This window comes from Hemitrygon akajei, chromosome 1 (genome assembly GCF_048418815.1).
Source record: "Hemitrygon akajei chromosome 1, sHemAka1.3, whole genome shotgun sequence".
In the NCBI taxonomy this organism is placed as follows: domain Eukaryota; kingdom Metazoa; phylum Chordata; class Chondrichthyes; order Myliobatiformes; family Dasyatidae; genus Hemitrygon; species Hemitrygon akajei.
In genome coordinates, this window is record NC_133124.1 from 144,586,605 (window position 1) to 144,602,737 (window position 16,133).

The 16,133-nt window shown below is 42.8% G+C and overlaps 1 protein-coding gene across 4 annotated transcripts in view; it reads right to left on the reverse strand.

Annotated features, from left to right (window-relative positions):
• Positions 1 to 7,460: 7,460 nt before the first annotated feature.
• sqlea (squalene epoxidase a) overlaps positions 7,461 to 16,133 on the reverse strand; it is a 50,299-nt gene continuing 41,626 nt past the window's right edge. For all 4 annotated transcript variants that reach the window (XM_073052805.1, XM_073052823.1, XM_073052796.1 and 1 more), the window contains 2 exons: positions 12,057 to 12,144; positions 7,461 to 10,973 (listed from right to left, as the gene is read on the reverse strand). In XM_073052805.1, coding sequence (XP_072908906.1) covers positions 10,781 to 10,973; positions 12,057 to 12,144 — 281 coding nt within the window. In that variant the 3' untranslated portion in view covers positions 7,461 to 10,780. The remainder of the gene's footprint in view (positions 10,974 to 12,056; positions 12,145 to 16,133) is intronic.

Sequence of the window (16,133 nt, forward strand, 5' to 3'; positions counted from 1 at the left end):
GTCTCAGAAACATTAAGTTTTTCCTGATTTCTTGCGTAGCCAAATTATTTATTTCATTCCTAATTCTTTTAATTTCCCCTAATGTATCCTGTGCCAAATTCAATTTGTGTTTTTTCTCTAGTTCCTTCAGCCTATTTTGTAATTCCTCTAATGTTTTATTCCTTAATTTTTTCTTATATGAAGATGTCGCTATAATTTTCCCTCTTAAGACCGCCTTCAGAGTATCCCATAAAATGGGAGGTGAAACCTCTCCATTATCATTAAATTCTAAGTAGAGACCAATTTCTTTTTTAATTTGTTCCTTAAAGTACGGATCATTGAGTAGACCTGAATTTAGTTTCCAAATAGTATTCTCTGGTTGTAGGTCAAAATCAACAGATAAATATATAGGTGCATGGTCACTTACATCTATTGTCCCAATTCCACAGGTGTTTATTTTGTCTTTGTCTTTTCCAAATGTTATGAAATAGTCTATTCTTGTATATATAAAATGTGGAGCAGAATAATGAGTGTAATCCCTTCTGTCAGGGAAAAGGTCCCTCCATATATCAATTAAACCAACATCCTCAAAAAGTGTATTAACTTTCTTATGTAAGGATTTTGTTTCATAGGTTTTTCTATTGGAAGAGTCTAAGTTTGGTTGTAATTGTAAATTTAAGTCTCCTCCACATATCAGGAGATCTTCTGTTTCTGTTACCATAATATCAGTAATGTTCTGAAAGAAACCAATATCACTTCCCAGGGGTGCATATATATTCAATAGAGTAACTGAATTGCCATCTATATTCCCCCTTACCAGAATATATCTGCCTTCTTTATCTCCCATTTCAAATATTTTTTCAAAATTTAGCTTACTTGAGATAAGAATAACAACTCCTCTCCTATGTCCTGATTTATATGAGAAAAACAGATTAGTGAAGCCCATTCTCTTTAGTTTTTTATGCTCATTATCACTTAAATGAGTTTCCTATAGATATACTACATGGGCTTGTTCTTTTTTCATTTTGGATAAAATTCCCTTGCGTTTGATTGATTTAATAGCCCATTTACATTAAAAGAAATGAATTTTACCTTGTCCTTAGCCATCTGTATTTACCTGTCAATGTATCATTGAAATTAGAATAAAACTTAATCAATCTACTCCCTGAACAATTAAGAACCAAGAAACTCAAATAATAACAAAAATGGCAACAAACGTGTGATTCCCAGGCTGAGGTCTCTAGTAAATGACCCTGCGTTGAGCTAGAGGAAATGGCTAGCTGTGGGGGATAACCCCTCCTATTTGTGAGTTGAGGGCCCCCATTGCAGTATTCATAAAAGTCAGTGAACAAATCCATAACACAGAAAATATTTCCCTGTGTACTCCTCCTATATATATATACACACACACAATATATATATATATGCATACATACATACACACATATATACACACACATACACACACAAACGCGCATATATATACATATATACACACACACACACACATATATATTCTAATTTTGGTGGGGAAAAAGGAGTAAGTGCACGAATAAAGAATAACAACTAAGTAATATAAAATTCACATTATAATAAGTATTTCTCGAGATAGGTATATCACCATGTACTTTTGTTTCTGTTTAGCTTCTCAACATTTTAAAAGTTAGACAAACCTTATGGCTCTTCTGAAAGGGGTGAAGACTGTCTTTGGGAAACTCCCGGTCTCTTCCTGATATGTTTCTCTCGGCTCCTCCCGTCTCCTGCCTTCTCATTTCTCGCACTATTTCCCAAGCCGAGTGGGACAATTCCTCAGCCAGGCTTTCTTTTGTTTTGGTCATGCTGACGGGCAACCCTCTGGCCTTCATGTCTGTAGTCACCTCTTCCACTATCTGGTACAACTGCGTCCCGTTGTCATAAAACACTCGAAGTTTAGCAGGGTACGGAGTTTGAAATCTAATCTTATTTTGCTTTAATACTTGCTTTACTTCGGAGTATTCTTTGTGTTTCTGGGGGGTAATCTTGGTCAAAATATATTAATTTATCCTCTAAAAGCACTCTCTTCTTACCCCAGGCCTTTCGTAGAATCTCCGCCTTGGTGCTATACTGAAGGAATTTTATTATAATTGAGCGTGGCTTTCTATCCTAGGTAGGTAGACTAACGCGCGGTGCACTCTTTCGACTTCCAGCTTCATAGCCGGGGGAAGATCCAGCGCGTCCCGTAGTAACTTTCCGACAAACTCTGTCATAGACGAGCCCTCCGCTCCTTCGGGAACGTTGTAGATTCTGATATTTTTCCGCCGTGATCTTCCCTCCGGGTCAAGCAGTTTACCTTCTTAGTGATGTATTATTTTTATCGTCTTACTCAGTATCCGTTCCACATTTTGAACGCGATCTTCCACCTTCTCAATTCGAGTCTCTGCCACCACTATTTTTTGATTGACGCTGGCGAGCTCTGACTTAATATCATGGAGTTGCTGCTTTATATTTTTCTGGATCTCCATTATTTCTTTCAGGATTTGGAAGACATTCGCTGCTTCGCCTGAACGTGGCCCAGCAGCCACCTCGCTAGCACGCGGTTGGGTAGGAGAGCCACTCACTGCACTCCTCTCGGACGCAGGCTCCGCAGTGTTGCTTTTTTTATTTCCGTTCTTTTTCCCCATTCTTGCCCCTCTTTTTGGTTCAAATATTTTTTGAAAAATATTATATTTGACGGGTTAATTGGGCTTAATACACATTTTTCTGGAGGAGCTAGTGACTTAAGCTGCCATTCTCGACAATGACATCACCGGAAAAAAAACCCAATATCAATTATTTTAAATTCCCAAAGAACATAACAGTATTTTCTTTGCCATTTCCTCTTCCTTTTTAATTCAAACAAATTAAAGTACAAGCTCCACACAAAATATAAGACAAAAAGTAAAAGAGACTGTCCGTACCAGAGGGTGGTGCATTTGTCAGCTGTCTAGATGGATTATTTCGAGGGGAGTTTGCACTCTACCAACCTTGGAATGTTTACTTCACCAAAGGACTGTACATAGCCCTTGGTGTAATACCAGGGTAGGTGTAACATCTTTTTGTGTAACATCCTACCCTATGTCCATAATCCTGCAAAATTCTTCTTTTTCAAGTCCTTGTGCAGCTGCTCTTTCAGTACGTATGCCTCTACCACTACCCCAGTCATGCATTCCACACCACATTGGAAATCAAATCCTCAAGTCATTTTTGCAAATCACCCTTCTGTTCCATCGTTCTACCAATGGGAACAGGTTCTATCTACACCTGACATACCCTTCAATTTGCTCCTTTCATCCTGCTCTGTTCAGAAGAAAACAATCCTAGCTTTTCCAGTCATTCCACATCAGGAAAAATTCCTTATGTCGCTACACATTCCAGCGCCAACATAGCATGCCCACAGTGCTCAGCAGAACAACAGAGAACACAACAAGCACCAAAATAACAGCAGCAAAACAAGCCCCATTCCTTGCATTCACCCACACATACCAACAGTCCTTCCACTCCTGGGGTGGCCTCTGGGCCTCCTGTCTCCAGTCTTCAGGCTTTGACCATTGAGCGTTGACTTCTGAGCTTCCGATCAACCTTTGGGCTTTGATTTTCAGTATCAACCCTCAGACTAGATGATGTCCTTGGTCCTCAAGCATGGTACAAAAGCCTGACCTCTAACTCTTCCACACCCATGTACCTAAAACCTAGCCTAACTCCTAACTCCCCTATTTGTCCCCAAGAACAATCCCTACAAACTTTAAAAAAGAATGATGTCTTGAAGGAGACTGCAGCTCGACCAAATACTTCCAAACCCCTGGAATTATTTAGGTAAATCTCTCCAGCCTCTCCAAATCCTTCATGTATGCTGCCCACTATGGGACAGCTGTGCATGAACCAGTGTTTAAGAAGCACCAAGTCTTACCTTTCATAAGAAACATTAACAGATCTATCAGTTTTTATGTGAAGCTGACTGCAAGCAGCCACCAGGTTGACTTTCACCGATTGAATTGGGTAGGATCAGTTCCTTTCTCCCTAATTACATTTTCAAGGTTCAAAGTAAATTTCAATGCATTAAAGTATATATATGCACTTGAATGGAAAAGCCTACAAGAAGTAATGGATATAGCCAGTCCATCATGGGTAAAGGCCACCTCACCATTGAGCACATCTACACAGAGTGTTGTTGCAGTAAAGTAGGATCCATCATCAAAGTTCTCCATCATCCAGGCCATGCTCTCTTCTGACTGCTCCCATCAGGAAGGACATATAGGAGCTTCAGGACCCACACTACCAGGTTCAGGAATGGTTATTACCCCCAAGTACCCTGACACCTCATCCTTAACAAAACCACAAAATCTCCCCATCCACTGAAGTCAGACTAACTGCCCTATAGTTTCCTTTCTTCAGTGTCTTTCCCTTCTTGAAGACAAAAGTGACATTTGCAATTTTTCAGTCTTCCAGAACCACACCAGAATCTAGTGATTCTTGAAAGATCATTACTAATGCCTTCACGATCTCTTCAGCAACCTCTTTCAGATCTCTGGGGTATACACTATCTGTTCCAGGTGACTTATCTACCTTCAGACCTTTCAGCTTCCCAAGAATCTTCATTTTAGTTATGGTAACTTCACACACTCCATGACCCCTGACACGTGGAACTACCTGCTAATGTCTTCCACAATGAAGACTGACACAAAATACTTAATTTGTTTCATATACTATTTCCTTGTCCCCCATTACCACCTCTCCAGCATAGTTTTCCAATGGTCTGATATCCACAAGACATAGGAGCAGATTTAGGCCATCTGGCCCATTGAGTCTACTCCGCCATTCAATCATAGCTGATCCTTTTTTAAATTCTTCTCCTCAACCCCAGTTCCTGGCCTTCTCCCCGTAACCTTTGATGTCATGTCCAATCAAGATATCCACTCTGTCCTCTTTTTTATACTTTATATATCTGAAGAAACTTTTGGTATCCTTTTTATTATTACTGGCTGGCTTACTTTTGTATTCCATCTTTACTTTTTTTAAATGGCTTTAAGTTGCCTTCTCTTGGTTTTTAAAAGCTTCCCAATCTACTAACTTCTGACTAATTTTTGCTCTATTATATGCCCTCCCTTTGGCTTTTATGTTGGCATTGACTTCTCTTGTTAGCCATGGCTGTGTCACCTTTCCTTTAGAATACTTCTTCCTCTTTGGGATGTATATATCCTGTGCCTTCTGAATTGCTTCTAGAAATTCCAGTCATCGCTTCTCTGCCATCATCCCTGCCAGAGCTCTTTTCCAATCAATTCTGGCCAACTCCGCTCTCATGCCTCTGTAATTCCCTTTACTCCACTGTAATATTGATGCATCTGACTTTAGCTTCTGCTTCTCAAATTTCAGGGTGAATTTGATCATATTATGATCACTTATCTCCAAGGGTTCTTTTACCTTAAGCTCACTAATCAATTCTGGTTCATTGCACAAAACCCAATCCAGAATAGCTGATCCTCTAGTGAGCTCAACCACAAGCAGCTCTAAAAAGCCATCTCTTAGGCCCTCTAGAAACTTCCCCTCCTGGAATCCAGCACCAACCTGATTTTCTCAATCTACCTGGATATTGAAGTCCGTGACTATTTTAACATTGCCCATTTGGTATGTATTTTCTACCTCACATTGTAATTTGTAGGCCATATCCTTACTACTGTTTGGGGGTCTGTAAACAACTCCCATCAGGGTCTTTTTACCCCTACAGTTCCTTAGCTCTATCGAAGATGATTCAACAGCTTCTTACTCTATGTCACCTCTTTCTAATGATTTGATGTCATTTTTTAACCAACAGAGCCACTCTCCTGCCTGTCCTGTAATCTTCTTTCAGCCATAATTCAGTGATGCTTACATACCTGCCAATCTGCAACTGTGCTGCAAGTTCATCTACCTTAACTTAGAGGTAATGATGCAGCTCCATAAAACTCTGGTTAGGCCACACTTGGAGTACTGTGTCCAATTCTGGTCGCCTCACTATAGGAAGGATGTGGAAGCATTGGAAAGAGTACAGAAGAGATTTACCAGGATGCTGCCTGGTTTAGAGAGTATGCATTATGATCAGAGATTAAGGGTGCTAGGGCTTTACTCCTTGGAGAGAAGGAGGATGAGAGGAGACATGATAGAGGCATACAAGATATTAAGAGGTATAGATAGAGTGGACAGCCAGTGCCTTTTCCCCAGGGCACCACTGCACCACTGAGGACATGGCTTTAAGGTAAGGGGTGGGAAGTTCAATGGGGATATTGGAGGTTTTTTGCTCAGAGAGTGGTCGGTGCGTGGAATGCACTGCCTGAGTCAGTGGTGGAGGCAGATACACTAGTGAAATTTAAGAGACTACTAGACAGGTATATGGAGGAATTTAAGGTGGGGGGTTATATGGGAGGCAGGGTTTAAGGGTCAGCACAACATTGTAGGCCAAAGGGCCTGTACTGTGCTGTACTATTCTATGTTCTATGTTATTCCATATACTGCACGCATTCAAATATAACAGGCCTCCAGTCTGGTAATCACCCATTTCGATTTTGTCTGCCTTTTATGTTGCATTCATCCTGCTGACTGCAATTTTGCAGTATCAACAGCTTCTCCTACTACACGTTGCCTGTATTTGTGTGTACCTACCTACCTCCCCAGCAGGTCAGGAAGCATCCATGCAGAATACACAGTCAATGTTTCTGGCTGAGTCCCTTCGTCAGGACTGGAGAGTAAGGGGGAAGAAGCCAGAATAAGATGGTGGGGGCAGGGAAGGAGTACAACCAGGCAGGTGATAGATGAGAGGAAGGTGAGGAAACTGGGAGGGGAAAGGATGGTAAAGGACTGAAGAAGCAGAAATCTGATAGGAGAGGAGATTGGACTAAGAGAAAGGAGGAGGCATGGCAGAGGGAGGTAATGGCAGGTGAGAAGGGGCGAGATGGTCACCAAAATGGGAAATGTAAAAAGAGGGAGGTGGAAAAATTACAAGTTAGAGGCATGAATCTATTTTCATACCATCAGGAATTATGAGGTATTGCTCCTCCAACCTAAATGTGGCCTCATCATAACAGTAGATGAGATTTCCATAAGATCTAGATATGCCAAGATATTTATAAGCAAATGGTACAAAATTTCATCTCAGTGTAATATTGTTATAAATTTTACTATCTCAGAAGCAGTGCCCCACTGATCAGGAGCACGTAGCAAGGGGAACTGACATGATGTTTCAAAAAAGGATTAAAACATTATTGAGGTTCAGGAGGGATGGAAATAGGAAATGCACTTGGACATTACCCAAGGTTTAATTAATAAGTCTGAATTCTAATTTTAATCTTTACTTAAGCAGAGTAGAAGACTTCCATTATTTGTAATTAGCATTTGGTGCATTGTCAGGTGAACATCTTTATAAGGAAAGAAATCATAACTCATGATGAGCACACCTTTAACACAGGGGAAAAAATCCTATTTCCAAAACAGTCTTCAACAAATTATAAAGATTTTATTCAAAACTTGTCCAACTTTGGAATTACTAACAGAATAACTAAACATATCAAAGAAATGTAGGCTGTGAAAAATTACTGCTATGTTCACAATTATTTACACTTTTAATACAGCACACAAATTTCAGATTGAGGGTATGATTAAAGGGTTGCAAAGTTGTCCATTTGTCACAAGTCAGTCTCTTTTTAAAAAAGGATTTGAAGAAATAGAGAAGAAAATTGAGTATTTGATCATCAGCACAGGAGTGCAGCGTTTTAGTCATCCAAGGAAACCAGTTGACTGGAAAGCAATTTGACAGAGTGGCACAGCCCATAGAACTGCTGCTTCACAGAATTCAGACCCTGGTTCAATCCTGGCTTCAGCTGTTGCCTGTGCAGATACCCTGGTCTCATACATCCCAAGTACTAACTAGCAGGCTAATTGGCCACTGTAAATTTTCCTTGGTGTAATCTAGGGAGAGTCAATAGGAATCAGGGGAGAATTTAAAAAAGAAAAAAAACATGGGATTAATGTAGTTTTGGTATAGAAACCTAGAAAACCTACAGCACAATACAGGCCCTTCAGCCCACAAAGCTGTGCCAAACATATCCCTACCTTAGAAATTACTAGGCTTCCCCATAGCTATTTTTCTAAGCTCCATGTACCTATCCAAAAGTATCTTAAAAGACCCTATTGTATCCGCCTCCACCACCGTTGCCAGCAGCCCATTCCATGCATTCACCATTCTCTGAGTAAAAAACTTACCCCTGGCAACCCCTCTGTACCTGCTCCCCAGCACCTTAAACCTGTGTCCTCTTGTGGCAACCATTTCTGCCCTGGGAAAAAGCCTCTGACTATCCACATGATCAATGCTTCTCATCATATTATGCACAATGTAAAAATGTCTGGTTGATAGTTGCTGGTGAAGTGCTCTATCTCCGTAGGAGGATGAACCCTCTGTACCCAAGTGGCATCTAGTGGTACCAAACATTACTACAACTCTCCATTCAAAACAAGTACTGTACACGAATTTAAGGAAAATACAGGGCCAATTGCAGAGGGAGTAGGGAAAATCAATATCTAAAGATTTTTGTTAACTACAGATTTTTACTTTCTAACCCCTCCCCACACATATAGATTCTTCAAGATGGCGGCGCGACGCAGCACGCAGCGGCCACTCCAGGAATGAATATCTGTTATCTAAGTAGGCACCGTGTACAATCCTGATTTGATGGAGACGGACGTGTGAAGCACGGAGGAACATCTGGTGAAACTTTTCAAATGCCTGTTTCGCTGCCGCTGCTACTGTGCAATTGGAGAAATCTCCGGGAGGAAGGCCCCGAATCCTCGGCTTTGCCTGTTGCTTGGCAGCCGATGCCGGGGTCGAAGAGCTCGGCAGAGATGGTGCTTGGTGCTCGGTATCGGAGGGCTGGTCGGAGGCTCGAAGTTTTCAGACGGACTCAGAGTTGGCTGTGGTCGGAGCTCCCAAAGTGCTGTATCGGCAAGCTGCAGTGCTGGAGGTTCATGGCAGGAAGAGTTTTTCTTTTTTCTACCGTCTGCGTGAGATGATGGGCTGTCGGAACTTTGAGACTTGCTTTTGAACTGTGCATGGACTGCTCTGTATCAGATTACGGTATTGCTTTGCACTGTTGAAACTATGTGTTATAATTATGTGGTCTTTGTCAGTTAGTCTTTTATCAATTCTGGTATTGTCTGCACTGTTGAGACTATATGTTAACTATATGTAACTATGTGGTTTTGTGTATGTCTTGTAGCTTTAGGTTTGTAGTTCCTTTCCGGGGAATGTGCTAAGATGGTAGCACGATATCGATACGCAGCAGCCTCTCCGGACTCTGGATTGGGGATTACCAAACATTATGTGGTTTTTCTTGTGTGGTCTGTTTTGTGCTTTTTCGTGATATCATTCCAGAGAACTTTGTCTCATTTTTTAACTGCATTGTATTTGTGGTTTATAAATGACAATAAACTGAATCTGAATCTGAATGACATTACCCTTCCCCATAACAGTTAGCTTCTGACAGTGGGAACCATCATTGCTCTTTATCTAATGATGTTCCTTGCTACCGATAGCAGACACAAACCTGGTTTTGTTTGTCTCCAAAACAGACAGGAGAGCCATTAAATGATTAAATAAAGAGCTATGTTTCACAAACTACCCATTGAACCCACCCATAATAGTCAGATCAAATGGTAACTGCAAATCAAACTCTGGGTCCATTAGCTGGTATTATTCTTGGCTCTCCTAAAAATAAGATTACATTGCCATCAATTATTTTCTGAAATACAATTTGAGTAAGTAATTAGTTGTCAAAATGGTTTCACAGGAACAGAATCATTAAAATCCCAATTCTAGTACTTCCAAATATTACCCAAATGTAATCGGATAAAGCAAACCCGCTTGAACTTGACATTTCCTTCTGATATAGGTCTAGGAGAGGAGATAGGATATAGGAGAGGGTCATCATTGTTGGGGAAAGGGGAACGGAGAGAAGAGGGAGCAAGAAGCACCCAAGAGACATGCTGTAATGATCAACAAACCAATTGTTTAGAATCAAATGACCTTGCCCAGTGTCTCAGGACAGGGTGTGTCTGCAACCCCACCTCTAGCACTCCTTTGTCACCAGTCCCACACACCTCCCACAGTGCTCACCATTCCCAACATCCATTACTCCTGCCAGATTTACAAACTCACTCTGCTCCATGTTGACAAATACAGTACTGTGCAACAATCCTAGGCATCCTAGTTATATACATGTGCCCAAGACTTTTGCACCAGTACTGTATGGCTTGATTTCCAATAAGGTACTTTTCGTCACAAGGTGCCTGCAGCTCTGAGGACGAGGGCAGCAACGAATGATTAGGTATATATCTAGATAAAATATACAATGCAAGTTGGAGATGGCTTTTCTGTGGAAATCAATTGACTGGATTTTTTTTTAAGAAAAGGAGTAATTCATTGAGGATAAACACGTTTTGAACAATAATAAAAGAATGAAGCACTTCATCAATAACAGAGAGACTTCCCCGTACCATCAGCCATAATCAGCGCTATATAAACAGTGCACCAAAGGTCAAGTCGCTTCATGGGTGGTCCGCAAATGGGCATTAAGTGGATTACAATTACACGCTTGCATTACAAGTTCACAAGGTAAAAGGTGAACAGTTGTGCTTCACAAATGGTCTTAGAGAATCTTTCGACAGCATTATGCATCCATTATTTAGAATGTAACAAGGGTGGTAAATATTAAAATTTCCAAGGCTCTACATGACCATTTTTTTTATCATTTCCAACTGTGATTCAGTAAACAAGATACTTTATTTCAGAATAAATAAGGGGAAAGATAACCAAGCAGGCACGATAGACAATAAGAGCACCCTTCAACAGGGCGCGTGGTTTCAGGTACCAAGGTTCTTCCTTGAATGAGAAATATATAGCATAGAATGCAACTGCGAAGAAATGTCCAATCAGAGTCATTGGTTCAGGAGAAAGCCTAAGAAAAGAAAGTCAACAGTCAGACACATGCAGAAAATTTAAAAGGCAAATCTCCTCTCCAGCATGACACTAAGTCAATACTCATCTATTGTTGACCTGCACTACACTTTTTCAGTAACTGCTAACATCAGATTCTATAATTTATTACTGCTTTCTCCTTTATATTACCTTGATGTATTTAATTTGTCTGGATGAAACAAAGAAAATCAATTACCAAATTGCAGAATTATATCCATAGTTTTACACCACTGAATCACATTTCTTCTCACAAAACTTCATCCCAGGAGGCTGTAAATTGTACTACTGTTCCTTCACCATTGCTGGATCAGATTCTTGCAACCCCAATCCATTGTGGGTTTACCCTCTTGTACCTCAAGGACTGCAGTGGGCAACTAGGAATAGGCAATTAAATTAAGGTTCAACCCATATCCCTGGATATGCAGATTAAAGATTGGCTTTATTTGTCACATGTACATCGATGTACACATGTAGCTTACATCAACTCAAATCAGCAAGGATTGTGCAGGGCAGCCCGAAAGTGTCTCCACATTTCCAGCACCAACATAGCATACCCACAACTCACTAACCTGAAACCAGACAAAATGTGGGAAGAAACGAGAGCACCAGAGAAAACCCACAGAATCATAGGAAGAAATACAAACTCCTTACAGAGACTAGTGGAAATTGAACCCTGATCTTACAGGCTGGTAATATTAATAGCATTACACTAACCACCATGACTGTGCCACCCCAGTAATCACATCTAGTGACTACTAGTTTGAGTTAAAGCTCTGATTTTCAGCAAGGTACTCATTTGGCTTTCTGGTAGTTGGAAATCCAAACACAGGGATGCAGGGATGACTGGATGGTAGATCTTTGGGAGATTTGGGCATTTTGAAGAAAATTCTAACTTGACTAGAATCTCCCTCTTCACCCAGAGGCAGCTTTCATCAGTTTGAGTAACAGTGACCCACACCACTTCCCTACAACTCTGCTGCCATTAACACTGCCTTTCACAGCCACAATTCAGAGGAAACAATCCCCTACCCACCAGAAATGGATGTGTTATATTAGAACTTACACAGAGAGCAGACCCACTGGACCTGCGACACACTGCCCTCCCAATTTGAAGTAATGAAAACAGGCCTTCCGCAGCTGATGTAATGAATCTGAAATAAAATAAAGAAATATATCAGATTCAGATTATTGTCATTTAGAAACCACAAATGCAATACAGTTAAAAATGAGACAACGTTCCTCCAGAATGATATCACAAAAGCATATGACAAAACAGACTACACTAGAAAATCCACATAACGTTTGGCAATCCCCAATCCAGAGTCCGGAGAGGCTGCTGCGTATTAATATCGCGCTACTATCTTAGTGCATTCCCCGGAAAGGAGCTCCAAATAAATTCCATAAAGATATTGGTAAGGTGTAGCATAGAACAGAACAGTACAGTGGAGACCCTTCAGCCCACAATGTTGTGCTGACCTTTTAACCTACTCCAGATCAATCTCACCCTTCCTACTCACATAACCCCACTTTTCCATCATCCATATGTCTACCTAAAGTCTCTTATATGTCCCTGATGTATTTGCCTCTATCACCATACCTGGCACCTCTCACTCTGTAAAAAAAAAACACACCTCTAACATCCCCCTTACACTTTCCCTAATCACCTTAAAATTATGCCCCTTCGTATTAGCCATTTCCACCCAGGGAGAAAGTTTCTGGCTGTCCACTCAATTTATGCCTCTTATCTCTATCAAGACTTGTCTTGTACTATTTATAAAAACATTTTATGAAAGAATCACATTTGATGTCCATGAAGAGGATGTAAATAAGCATCTAAACAAGTAGTTTAGTGGCATGTGAAAATCACATCAACCAAATTCATGATAATTTAATTTATGAATTTATAGTCAAATTAAATAGCTTTGTCATTTGTTCAATGGTACAGTAATTTGATTTGAGTTTATGTGGCCTATTTAAAAATAGGATCAATGAGGGAATGCATGTCACTGTAAAATCAAATGCTGTTACTGGATGGAAAATTGAACAACGACAGAAAGTATATGTAAACTGTAGAAGCATAGGAAAACCTACAACTCAATGATCCACGACGCTGTGCCGAATATGTACTTACTTTATGTTACGCCTGTAGCCCCCTCCTTTTTGAGAATCGCAAGATCGCTATTAATTCAGGTCAGGAGACCCAGGAAATGAGAGAGAGACGTTTGGAATGTTTAGCCCTGTGGCGATACAAAGCTACGGGAAACGGCCATTGTCTCTTGGAGACGGAATTGTGTATTAAAATACTGTGCTTTGTGGAAGCCCTCAGGCAAAGTGGGCTGGTTGGGGGATGGCATCATTCCACCCTGATTGACATCTGAGTGGGGATAAAAGAGGGTCTGTGGGAACAGCCCCTCAGATGCACCAGAAGAAACGCTAGAAATCCTGTAACAGCGAAATAGCGAAAGCCGGTGGACAGTCCACGTGCGTCCTTTTCCATTTGCCTCGGAATTGGTGGGCCTTGCCACGGAAGAACGGCTTTAGCTAACACAAAAGGAGAATTCAGCCCCAACGACTCTCGAAGGATCGACATCATAAAAGGAATGGGCAAGTTTAAACTCCGTCTCTCTCTCCAACCAAAAGCTGCAGCTTGAATGAACTTGAGTGACTTTTATATTTCCATCGGACAATACATTATCCCCTAGACAACGATAGAGCTATTTCTTATTGATTATCATTGTACAATGTCCTGTGTATGTTACTAAAAAGGGCTTCTTTGGTTTGTTACAAGTAGGAATGCTTCTTTGTCTGTTAAAAGTTTCTCTTGCCGTTGTTTCGCTTTAGAATGGCTGATATGGTAATTGTATTCATTTGTTAATCAATGGGGAATGTTATTGTGTTTTGTGAGGCTGGGAACTTGGGGGAGGGGTTGCGCGGCCTTGGGGTGTGAGGGGAGTCCGGAGGGAGACGCCGAGGAAGGAGGACGTGCGCTCGGACGACCACCGGGGAGTCCGAAGTGGGAGTTTCGGGAGGACATCCACCGAGGATGTCGAATGGTTCGCTGGATGAGCTCCACCGATGTGCACTAAACTGACTGAACTTTGATAAGTTGGCGCCTTTTGTTTTTTTCTTGTATATATATATATATATATATATATGTATATATATAGTGTATTGCCTAATACTCTTTTAATTTTAGTAAACTCTTTAAAGTGTATTTCATACCGGTATTTGTTGTGGGTTTGATACTGTTGGCGGGCGCGAGGCATAAACGCGATTCTCACAGCACCTGCGTGTACGGGAGGTGGGTTGGTGTGTGGCTGGATCTCCTTTTCCCCTAGACATATACCAGCCTGTTGGGTAAGTGTTACATTTGTGGGGTGCTGGTCCGGGGATTGGATTGTCAGGGGGCTGTGGAATCGCGCAGGTAGTGAGCGAAGATGGAGAGAGAGAAAATTGTTCACTGGTGCGGATTTGAAGGTGTACCGGTACAGTACACATTCGTAGTGAGCGGAGTGGATTTTCGAGTTTCGGGAGACGCGGTAGTGCGGGGGTTAAGTTTGGTGAAGGGTATGGGGCAGGTAGAATTGGTAGCTAGATGGTGTGGTAAAGAGATGGAGTCTAGCTGGGTGTTGGTTAGTACGAGTGCTGACGTCAGGACGTTGGAACTGCCGGCGACGGTCAGTGTACCGGGGGAGGAGGGGTTGTGGGGACTCCACACTCTCTCCGAGGATGAGGCTGAGGAGAAGCTAGAGCTAGAGGTAAACCCCGGAGAGGTGGCAGGCACTAGCAAAGGGAGGAGGGAGGAGGGAGTCGTGACTAGGCCCCGCCCCCCAGGTAGGGTGGAAGCCTCCGAGCTGGCAGCCGCACTTAACTCCCTGGTAGGAGTGGCCGAGAGGCCACAGCTGAAGCTGGGGGTGTTCTCCAGAGCCAAGCCTACTCCGGACGGGGAGGTGGACTATGAGACCTGGATCGAGCATACGTCCTTGATGTTAGAGGAGTGGCCAGGCTCGGAGGAGGAGAAGCGGCAGCGATTGGTGGGAAGTTTGAGGGGTTTAGCAGCCAAAACAGTTCGGGAGTGGAAAGCTGAAAAGTCTGGGGCCTCAGTGGAGGAATGTATAGAAGTTTTGGAGGGAGCGTTTGGGTTGTCAGGGGAACCCTGGCTGCTTTTAGCAGAGTTCCAACGCCTGGAACAATGGAGAGGGGAAAAGCTCTCTGAGTACATATTTAGGATGGAGGGGATGCTCTCGGGGCTGCGGCGCCGGGGGGTAGTGAAGGCGCCTGACGTGGCTAGCGTGAGGATGAGTCAGTTATTCAGTGGCTCTCTGGAGGAGGACAAGGTGGTGTGGACTATTAGGCAGGCTTATAGGAAAGGACACCCTCCATCGTTCGGGCAACTGATTAGAGAGGTGCGGGAGGAAGAGAGAGCATTGGGGCGGAAAAGGGGCGCGGGCCTACGGGAGCGATCCTCAGCGATATAGGAAGTGGTGGCTGGGTGGAGGAATGACAACCCACCGAGGGGTAGAGAATCCTCTCTGGAGGGGAGGGACAGGGGAGGTACCCACTCTCAGGGGCGACCAGTGCCGTGGGTTGGGAGTGGGAGTCGTCCTGGGAGAGGAGGGGCGGCAGGCAGCGTGTGCTTTAACTGTGGGAAAGAGGGGCATTTCAGACGGGACTGTGGGCGGCCGAGGGTGTGCTATAGCTGTGGAGAGGAGGGACACTTTAGGTGGGATTGTGAGAGACAAGAAGTTCCGTGGAGGACAAGCCCCCCTGCGACTAAGAAGGGGGAGGTGTCGGGAAACTTAGGAGAGGCTTAGTGAGGGAATGGACTGGAGCCTCTGGAGGAACACGTTCCCAGAGATCAGCCAGGGGACCACCGGGTGCCCACGCCTCTATTCCAGATGGGCTGGTAGGACCCCGTGCCAGTGTGGGTCTACGGATAGAGGGAGTTTACGCAAAAGCCGTTCTGGATACGGGATCGCAGGTGACCTTATTGTACCGGTCTTTCTACAACCAATATCTAAAGCATTTGCCCGTAACCCCATTTGACGCCCTGCAGATTTGGGGTGTGAGCGAGGGTGACTACCCGTACGATGGGTACCTATCGGTAAGATTGGAGTTCTCGGAGGGCGATGTGGGAGTG